Here is a 10,978-nt window from a genome sequence, read left to right on the forward strand (position 1 = left end):
TGGGATGTTGGGGGATGACTTTTTTTGTACTCCGTTATATATATCACTGTTGTTGGAAGAAAACCTTGCATCTCCTTTTTGTTTGTCGTTTTTTTGGTTTTTGACATAATTTGAAAATACCTGTTGCCCTTTACGTTGTGTGTAAAATTCATGATGAATGGGCCAAAACGAACAGCCAAAAATGACTTGGAAAAAATTCTGGTTCCATTGACTTACATTAAAAGTAAAGTGTATTTTTTCCTTCTCCTGTGAAGTTACCATTTTTCTTCCGACAACAGCGATATGCTATCTGTAAACCTTTTCCCTATTAGTTTTGTACTTTTTTACAGAATGTGAAAATGTTACCTGCCCTTTACAACATGCTGACATATTATGATGAATGGACCCATACAAATACTCCAAAAAAATCTACTCCATTAACTTCCACTTAAAATTGAGAACATTTTTTCCCTTTTCCTGTAAAATTATCATCCTGGAGATATGAGATCTTGTTCCACCAGCAAAAATAACTTTGATTATGCTCATGAATACAGAATACAGAAAGTATTTTTATATACCATTTTCAGTACAAAAGCAGACAAACAAACAAACGAATAGACATACACAAAGACGCAAAGTTAATTAAATAAATTCAACTAGACAGGGTCCTGTTCCAGATTGTTTTGACAGAGTCAACTACTGGAGACCAGGTGACCACAGTATCAGCCTTTGCTTGATTCAGTCTGGCAGCAGCTGCTCCAGAACCAGGACATCCATAAAATGTAGATCTTTAGTGCACGCTCGGTTCTGTACGAGATTTCAAAATTACTTACTTCACAGCTGTCAGAGAAGCCATTACTATTTTCGTTTGACTGGGTTTCAAGTTAAGTATTAAAGTGTCTCTGAGAAAAGTGTCTCTAAAGTATCTCTGTGAAGAAACAAACAAACAAAAAAAATATAGTATATATATATATATATATATATATATATATATATATATATATATATATATACATACAGCTCCAAAATGGTAACTTTACAGGAGAAGCAAAAAACCTGCTTTACTTTTAATGTAAGTCAATGGAACCAGAATTTTTTCCAAGTCATTTTGGGCCATTTCTTTTGGTCCATTCATCATGAAATGTACACCAGTGTAAAGGGCAACAGGTATTTTCAAATTATGTCAAAAACTGAAAAATGAGGTTTTGTTCAGACAGCAGTGAGATATATACAAGGCCAGCTTTATTTCTGAGCAGAGAGCAAGGAAGAGATGTTTCACTGGAGGACACTTCCAGAAAACATGAATAAATGTTCAGAGCATCCGCAGAGCATTTATAGTATATCAGTGGAAAGTTTCATTTGGAATGCCCGGAAAGGGGATATATGAAATCTGCATGCAATCTATAGTGTATCAGCTGATGAGCAAATTTTTACATGAAAAGAATATATTCTTCCAAAACAAATCTCAGTTCAGATCTGAGTCCTCTATGGCTAGGTCACAGGTCCACTTTTTTTGTACCCTGAGCACATGGAGAGTAGTTTGTTATAAACCATACCCCAGGATGATTACATAGAGTGGTCAGTACATTAAGCTGGGTTTATTACTGTAAGTGCTAGGGAATGCATTGTGTTGACTGTAGTTGTATTATTCATTTCACATGCAGTCAGCTGATCATTATGATCATCAAAGCTCACATCATCAGATCACTCAGTCATGCATGCACAATTATGATTATAAAATAGTGGAACTTTTCCAACTGCTGTGCAAGCAGAGTCCAATTACAGAATACGTTCTTAAAAAGATGGTTCTTCAAGGGTTGTTTAGTAAAGACAGTGGTTTTATACAGAACCATGAACACTCAAAGAACCACTTGCACGCTTAAAGTGTTCTGTGTATGGTGAAATGGTTCTTCAGATTGATGGATAAAGTGTTGTATATGGTTCTGTATAGAGCCATTTTGAAAATGGTTCTATGTAGCACCAAAAAGTGTTCTTCTATTGTATACAAGCTTAACATTGTAACAATAGCAGAACTTTTTTTAGTGCTTTATAAAACCATATACAAAACGTTCTCCATCAAACTGAAGAACCATTTCACCATGCAGAGAACCATTTAGTCAGGCAAATGCTTTTTTGAGTGTTCACCAATCCATACAAAACCATTGTCTTTACTAAATAACCTTTGAAGGACCATCTTTTTTTCAGAGGTTAGACACCCACACATAAACGATTTTATCTTTGAGTGAATAAGAAACTAATTAAGCAAGAGTTTAAGTAAGTAGTTTGAAGGTAAACTGATCACATTATTCATTCAGAGTGGTTTGGTGTGAAATGATGCGATCTAGAGAAACTTACAGAGTCAGAATTGTTCACAGTGGTAGTCATAGGAACCAGACGTCCACCTCTAAAAGCTCCCGTCACAGAAATTTATTACATTAAATTTTTTTTTGATAATTTAACGATAGTTTTGAGAAGATCTTGGCCTAAAACAAATTTCTAAATCCTTTCATGGTGGAGGGATACATCAAACAATCAAAATAGTCCCCAAAGAAAACACATTGTTTATTTCACCATCATTAATATTGCATATAAAATTCAGAAGACATGTGTAGGTTCACTGGTGGTTTTGAAAATTAGATATAATATAAGTATGAAATAATAGTGTTTTCAAAAATGATTAAAAGCTACAGAGAAAATGTGTCTCCTAACAACCACCTGGAAGACCTGGTAGAAATCAAAACTGCCCCCATCAGATAAACAGCACTTAAAGCATTCATCTTTGAGAGAGAGGAGAAAATCAAGCTGCTTCAGATCTGAAAACATCCACAGGTGTTTCTGTCCATCCTTTCACTGTGAGAAGACAACTCAGCACTATGGGTCTGAAAGGATGTGTAGCTGTCAAGAACCCTCACTGAGAAAAGGTGACAGACACATCAAACAAAGAAGCTGAACAATGGACTGACCACCCCAGAGTCCAGACCTCAACATCACTGAATGTGTTTGATTACTTCAGAAAATGATCAACCACCTTCTAAGACTGAACTTTGGTAAAGAGTGACACACTAAGTACTCAGACATCTGATATTAGACTTAGTTGTGTGTTATTTTCTGTTTAATATGTTTTCTGCTTCCTTACACTGAAAATATAGTGTATGTATATTTTCTCTTTTTACATCTTGCCCCTTACGCTTGCACAGAGACTCTGGACTCTCGGTTTTTGGGCAGATTCCTTCATGTATCAGTAAAATAGTTGCAAGTTTCTGTATGAGTCTCTTATATGTAAATGAGGGGTGTAAATTTCTCTGTAAAATGTGTTTGTTAAGCACTTTGTGTAATGATGTTTTATGATTGCATGTGACAGACACCTGATCAGAGTGACTGTAGAGGAGTATAAAACATCAGAACACTCAGACTGACCTCCACCCTTCTGCTGCTCTCTCTCTCACACACACCGGTAACATCAAAGATCCAGGGGACCACAGACAGGTGAGCGCTGAAACACACACACACACACACACACACACACACACACACACACAGTCAAGCGTTTTAATTATACAAAAAATACAATTTAGAAATGTCTCTGGTATGAGTGTCAGAAAATGTAACCTTCAGGAGATAAAAATGTGTTTAATGTAAAGTGTTATAATTGAAAATAAGATTGGGTCTCATTCCCCAACCGTTCTTAAGAAGAAATTTCTTCTTAAAACCCACTTATGCAGTTTTCATAAAGACTCTGACATTCACCAGTGTTCACTTATTTGGGGTTTGTTCTTAGGTAAGAACAGAATCTACACACACTCAAAAGCACAAAGGTGTGAACTGTTCTGCGCTTTTAAGAACACGTCATGAATCTGACGTAGACTTTCTCTTAGGACCTTCCTCCAGAACCCACTTAAGAACAAACTTAGGAAGATACTGGAGAATGAGGCTCAGTGTTATTATTATAAATTAGAACAGCTTACATTAAAGGGGCACTTCGACCAAAATCAAACACTTAACATTTAACCAGCTGTTGTAAACGTGCCTAATCGCGTTCTACAGTGGTTCTGCAGTGATCCCTAGAGAGACATTTTCCAATTTAAACACATAGAAAACCCCCTTCTGATGATGTATTTTGAAGGTTGGGCTTACATTCGGAAAACGACTTGTTTTAACATACGTTGTGTGATGTATTTGCATAATGAAGATGTGTATAAAATCATTCATTCTGTCAAACTGAAGAGCCTGAGGGATATAAAGCTGCGCTGCAGAATACAGTGGAATACCTCAAATAACATATTAAAGTCTAGTTTTAAACTGGAATTCACCTTAAAAGATATTAATATAAAGTCTTTATGTATTATTTAAGATATTGACAGAGAATAAAAAATCTGCATTTTAACATAAATTGAAAAAAATGGTATAAATCAATAATGATCTGCATTCAACACCAATGTCTTTTCCCACTCTGTGCAGAATGAGGGTTTTGCTCGCTGTCGCCGCTCTTGTGGCTGTGGCCAGTGCTGCCAGCATTTCGCTGGAGGACATGGAGTTCCACGCCTGGAAACTGAAGTTTGGTGAGAAAACGCCTGCACAAAAGTCTTAGGCAGCTGAGAAAGCTGTTTAAAACTGTTTGTCTGGGCAGTAAGTGTGTTTTTATCCAGGAAAATTGCTGTATAATGTACAAAAAACAAACACAGAAGTCAGAATGTGTTCAGAATGTGTTGTTTTCAGTAAAGTTATGAATATGTAAGTTAGAAGATCACAGCTTTAGTTTAGTACTGATTCAATGTCATTAAGGATTCATAAACTAGTGTTGGATGGTGACTGTGAACACTGGGCCTGAGGAGAGCTTTTAAAATGTTAAAGATAACTCATTCACACAGAACCATCACAATTATTCATTCATTTAATATAAGTGGTATTTTTGTTGACTAAAGAAATGCTCACTGCTCAGATCAACAGCTTTAAATGTTATTTAATTAAAATACTCCATCCAGATATTAAAGGGGTACCAACATTAATTCTATACATGCATGAAGTTTAAAGATAAACTTACTACAACTACAAAATTGTGTGTAAATACAGTTTAAAGTATGTTTCATTTCCTTGACAGGATATTTCCTACCCATATATGTCATTTTCCACATTAATAAGGCATTAAATAAGTTTTTTAATGTGTTCATGCTCTTAATTCAGCTACTTATCAAGCTGTTCAGTTCAATCTGGAACTGCATTATATAGAGTTTATGAGGACTTTCAGCCAGGAATATGTTTGTATATGTTGCACTCAATTAGTATTTTTTTGTTTACAGTGACCTCTAGCGAACAAACAGGGACATAACACATTGCAAGAAATGAGATTCCAACTTGCTTATCTGACTTACTACAGGCTGACATTTCAACTACACTATATATGTTCCTTCACAGGTAAGGTCTACCACTCTATAGAAGAAGAGTCTCAGCGTAAGATGACCTGGCTGATCAATCGTAAGCAGGTCCTGGTGCACAACCTGCTGGCTGACCAGGGCATCAAAAACTACAGACTTGGCATGACCTACTTTGCAGACATGGTGAGAGAAGAAAGACATATATGTACATTTTTGTGTATTTACACTCCTAAACTCAGAGAAATGGTTCGGAAAAAAAATAGTTTTTCACTCATCCCAGATGTGTTAAATCAGCTGAGAAGTTCTGCTTCTTCGGTTTTAGGGCTGGAGCTTTGAGACTAACATTGATAACAAACACTAGAAGTCAATAGTCACCCAAATGTGTTCTGGAAAAGCATTCCCAAACTGTCTCTCAACCTGAACAGACCATGTCCATGTCTTTATTAAGGTGGAGCACAGCACAATTTGACTTACTGTGAGCTGGAAACATGAACAAAACTTCACTGTGCAGCTAAACAGAGCAGTAGCCACTTTAGACAAACAGGTGTTACTTTAACAAATTCTGTTTTTCTTTAAATCAAGATTAATGAAGATGTGGTTTGAGCAGGTTGGTGAAGTTTTGAGGATGTATTTACAGAAAAGATTTGGGTGACTATCAGCTTCTAGTGTTTGTTAGAACCATTCGCCTCATAGTTCCAGCGCTAAAAGTAAAGAAGTAAAACTTGGACACCAAACGTATCTCGGCTAATCGACTACATCTGAGGTAAATGGAAAATTACACATTTCCGAACCAATACATGTACAGAAGCCTACAGCCATAACTGAAACAAAATGGCATAACCAAATATAAAAAAAATAAATAAATACAATAAAAAGCTGCATTTTCTATAAAAAGCATATATTTTTAAGTAATAACCACCATTACAGATCTCATAAGTTACCTTTTCATCATTTGAGCATATTTGTGAAGACAGCTAAATGGAAAAACAACACTTATACACATAAACCACATCAACTATAATTATATTCATTTGTCTGGAAACATGAACTTGGTGCAGTGGTTACGTCTCCTAACATCTCCTTCTCCAACAGAACAACCAGGAGTACCGTCAGCTGTTCAAGAGCTGTCTGGGATCCTTCAACAGGACCAAGGCCCGTGGTGCAACTACATTCCTCCGACAGGCAGTGGGCGCTCCCCTGCCGGACACTGTGGACTGGAGGACCAAGGGCTATGTGACGGATGTTAAGGACCAGAAGGACTGTGGATCCTGCTGGGCCTTCAGTGCGGTAAGGGAGAACCTGAGAGAGTAAACCAGAACCAGACATAGTTGGAGGTATCTGGAGGACGTTAGGTAGATCAGTGGAAAGTCAGTGGATAATTAAAGTTCTGCATTGTGTGAATGTCGCTGTAGACCACTGTGATAAATAATGTATATAGAACCCTTCATAGGTCGTCTCAACTCAGGTTTGATCCTGGACTGGGCAGGTTAGACGGTGTTTGGAATGCTTAAGTTAGTAACCTAATGATCTCTACTCAAATCACATTAGTGATTTCAATTAGATCTTTTAAAAATGGCCTGAAAAATAAGTGTTCCTGAATGGTTCCTGGCTTGGACATATGGTTCTGGTTAAGAATTTGTTAATTAGCATAGAATAGGACTGCCCAATGTGTGGCTCTTGAAGATGTTTGATTTGTCCCACCAGAAAGTTACTCTCACCTCCACACACTAACCCAACAGGAGAACAAATATATTTACATACTATATATAATAAAATGTTTGGATACCCCTGGAATAGAATCTTTACATTGTGTTAAGGTTCTTTAGTCTAAAAAAAGCTTCTTCACGCTTCTCATTGCCAAAAATGGTTCTTTAAGCAACTAAAATTTCACTGTTGTTGGGACAAAACCTCGTATCTCCAAAATGGTAACTTTACAGGAGAAGGAAAAAACATACTTTACTTTTAATGTAAGTCAATGGAACCAGACTTTTTTTCCAAGTCATTCTGGGCCATTTCTTTTGGTCTATTCATCATGAAATTTACACATAATGTAAAGGGCAACAGGCTGTTCTAAATTATGTCAGAAACTGAAAAACGACAAAAAATGGAGATACGAGGTTTTGTTCCGACAGCCGTGATTTGTTCATGTTAAGGACCTTTTTCGCGCCAAATGGCACGTCCTTTTTAAGATTGCAGGGAACGCGGATCATTGTGCAGTCTCAGCGTTCAGGAGTGAAAAGAAAAAAGATTCTGTGAATCCTAACATGAATAATGTTACAAAGTCCTGTAACCTCTTTAATTCTTCTCTCCTTTTCCATCTACTCCTCCATCACCTCCTCATCATCTCAGACTGGGTCACTGGAGGGTCAGACATTCAGGAAGACAGGAAGGCTGGTGTCTCTCAGCGAGCAGCAGCTAGTGGACTGCTCTGGGGATTATGGGAACATGGGCTGTGGAGGAGGCCTGATGGACCAGGCTTTTGACTACATCAAAGACAACAAGGGAATCGACACCGAGGAGTCCTACCCTTACGAGGCCGTAGTAAGTCACCTAGAAGGATTTTAGAAATATCCTCATGGTTCTCACCAGCGTAGCTAAGGAAAGGTTTAGGGCAGGCCTTTATTAAAGGGATAATGCAACCAAAATGCTAATGATGCTAAAGTAAAGACAAAAGTGTCAGTTAACATGAGACTACTAATTGATGCTAATTGGCTATGTTTATTGTTCAAACTATTCATTTATAGGACCAGACAGGCGATGAACTGTTGCATAAAATTTTCTATGTATAGATCTTTAAATGTTTTGCTTATATTGCAGTTCATTCTTCTTACAACACTCCAGTGTTCAATGGTTTTGTAGGTTAGCATAGCCATAAATGCTAGCATGCTGGCAAGTTGAGCATGTGGAAATAGACTTTGTGCTACTATTAAGGAACCTCTTCAACAGGTTGTTCCTTCATAGTTGTGTGAATATTAATATGCATTTCAAAAGCAGAAATTCATTAAAATAAGTTCGTTCTTACCCTACAGTTAAGTTCTAGAGTTGTATGGAGGCTAATGCAGTTTTCTACTAACAATATTTATTCTTTGACCACTAGAGGGCATCAAACTGCTAAGCCAGTGTTCGTTTGGAATTAGAAGTCCATCATATGTAGAAACCGGCTATTATCCTGGAACTGGAATTTGGAATTTGTGGAATTTCTATATTTAATTTAACCTTAAATGAAATCTAAAACCATGCCAGACTCATGAATTTGTTTGTTTAAAAGTTGGAAAAAAGTGGAATCACTTGCTATATTAAAAGCGTTTGCTATTATTGATTTAAATATCACAAAACAACTCAGTAAAAGGGTTTTTAGATGTTTTATTCAATATTTCAAGAATTCTGCAATCAAGAAGTTTATAAATGATGACCTTCTACAGCTCTGTTCATCATTCTGGACTTACTTCCAGCCTCTTACTGTCCTGCTGATTATCTGAACATTGTGATGTTGTTCTGTTCGAGCAGCTTAGAATCATTTTATACATTTATCTGAAACCAGATTGATTTTATATTATTCCAAACTTTTGAACAGAAGGCTTTGATGGTCTGTCACTTGAATACTTAGCTTGACTGCTTTCTGTCTCCACTGTGCAGGACGGTAATTGCAGGTTTAAACCAGACTCTGTGGGAGCCACCTGCACTGGCTACGTTGACATCACCAGTGGAGACGAGAAGGCTCTACAGGAAGCCGTGGCCACCATTGGTCCTGTTTCTGTGGCCATAGATGCTGGACACTCCTCCTTCCAGCTCTATGAGTCAGGTGAGTGTCATCCACCAACGACCAACTGTTCATGATTCACTCATGAGAAAACTTCATTCGAAATTCATTCGAAAGAGGCCCCGAATATTCTGTTGTAACTCCCGTAAGGATAAAACAATCTGAACCAAGAAAATACACTACATACCTTGACATATGTGTAATCGATTGCATTGCATCCGATGCTGGAAGTGAACTGAACTATTTATCTTTGGTGACAAGAAGGTCAAATGTGTAAATATAAAGATTTTCTCATCTTCTGAGAAATTTCTGAGAAAATTGTATCCTTGAAGGTTTTCCACAGTAAAAAAAAACAGACGATTCTTCTTAGAGTTTCAGAATATCAGTTTCCCTAAACCTGGATTAAACCTAAACTCATATCAAAAAGATCCCAACTGGGGCTGCATTTTAGTCCAGGACTAGGCTTAATCCATGTCTGGGAAACCAGCACTAAGCTTCACGTTGTGATAATAACTGCCAGTGAGGTTGAGAATTTCAGTTACTCAGTTGATTCCTTCATGGGATGTAATGGAATGGAATGGGGTGGATGGATGGATGGATTGATTGATTGATTGATTGACTGACTAATTGATTGATTGTAGGTATCTATGATGAGCCTGACTGCAGCAGCAGTGATCTGGATCACGGCGTCCTGGCTGTTGGTTACGGCACTGAGAGTGGACAGGACTACTGGCTGGTCAAGAACAGGTACACAAACAATACAAATAAATGTATGATTCATTTATTAAAGTCTAGGTAGATTATATAAGTGAATTCTAAGATTCTAGGAAGTCTACTAAGTACTAGCTTAAGTTCTACTGGATGACATTTCCACAGTGGAACTCACTCAGTTCTGTATTACAGCTGGGGTCTCGGCTGGGGTAACAAAGGCTACATCAAGATGTCCAGGAACAAGAATAATCAGTGTGGTATCGCCACAGCGTCCAGCTATCCACTGGTCTAAAGTGAGTTTGGTGCTGGTTACTGTTATTGTTAGTTGTCTGATTGGTCTGGGTGGGTTCAGTGACCTGTAGAGAGATTGTACATTTTTCACATGAATAAAATTGGCACAATAATTGTTTAAAATAAGTAAACTGAATGACCAATTGTGTTGATAGAGATTATTCATGTAATTTGAATTGAAGTAAATGCATCTCCTTCTAACTACAGGCCATCACTGTATTAACAGTACTAAATCACACAGACTGTTAGCAATCTTCATTATAGCTTCAATTACATTTCTTCACATTTTTACTATACAAATCATTCAAATCATTTTAATGTAAAAATGTTTATTTTAACAGGTTCTGTGTGAGAAGGTGGCAGCAATCTGAGCAGCTGATTATCAGAAATGAAACATCAGCCGTGCCGTTAAGATGCACCACTGAGCATGACCTCAGGGAGAAACTGTAAACTGCTCTTTTGTTTACGTTATAAAAGTAATTTTATTAAATTGTAATCAATAAAAGTGTTTTTGTTTTTTATAATTCTCTCCTGCATTAGGAGAACATGGTGTGAATGTAAAAATGAAGTGATTGGAGAAAATAAAAGGGATGGGAAAAAAGTGGTTGTCAGAGTCCTTGGTTTGAAAATGCACTACATTTATGGAATGTTAGAACAGTTGGCAATTTTAGTGTTGGGTACAATGTGATAAATCACTCTCTCTCTCTGAAATTACCTTTCTCTGTGAAATACCATTTGAAACAGCAAACTATCCAAGGGCAAGTTTCCAACTAGCAATTTTGTCTATAATGTATTAAACCTTGAACCACTAAGACAGGATTTTGGCTAAAAGCTCACTAAAATAAACATGAGAACTTATTGAAAA

At 37.0% G+C, this 10,978-nt stretch overlaps 1 protein-coding gene across 1 annotated transcript; it reads left to right on the forward strand.

Annotated features, from left to right (window-relative positions):
- The first annotated feature begins 3,339 nt into the window (after positions 1–3,339).
- Positions 3,340–10,717, forward strand: LOC118823541 (cathepsin L1-like). Its single transcript, XM_036593230.1, has 9 exons — positions 3,340–3,465; positions 4,438–4,538; positions 5,392–5,534; positions 6,444–6,638; positions 7,701–7,892; positions 8,988–9,153; positions 9,753–9,858; positions 10,015–10,115; positions 10,455–10,717. Exons 2-8 carry the CDS (start codon positions 4,439–4,441, stop codon positions 10,112–10,114), a joined length of 1,002 nt encoding a protein of 333 aa, XP_036449123.1. The 5' UTR covers positions 3,340–3,465; position 4,438; the 3' UTR covers position 10,115; positions 10,455–10,717.
- Positions 10,718–10,978: the final 261 nt, after the last annotated feature.

The sequence above is a fragment of the Colossoma macropomum genome, unplaced genomic scaffold, assembly GCF_904425465.1.
Source record: "Colossoma macropomum unplaced genomic scaffold, Colossoma_macropomum, whole genome shotgun sequence".
NCBI lineage: Eukaryota > Metazoa > Chordata > Actinopteri > Characiformes > Serrasalmidae > Colossoma > Colossoma macropomum.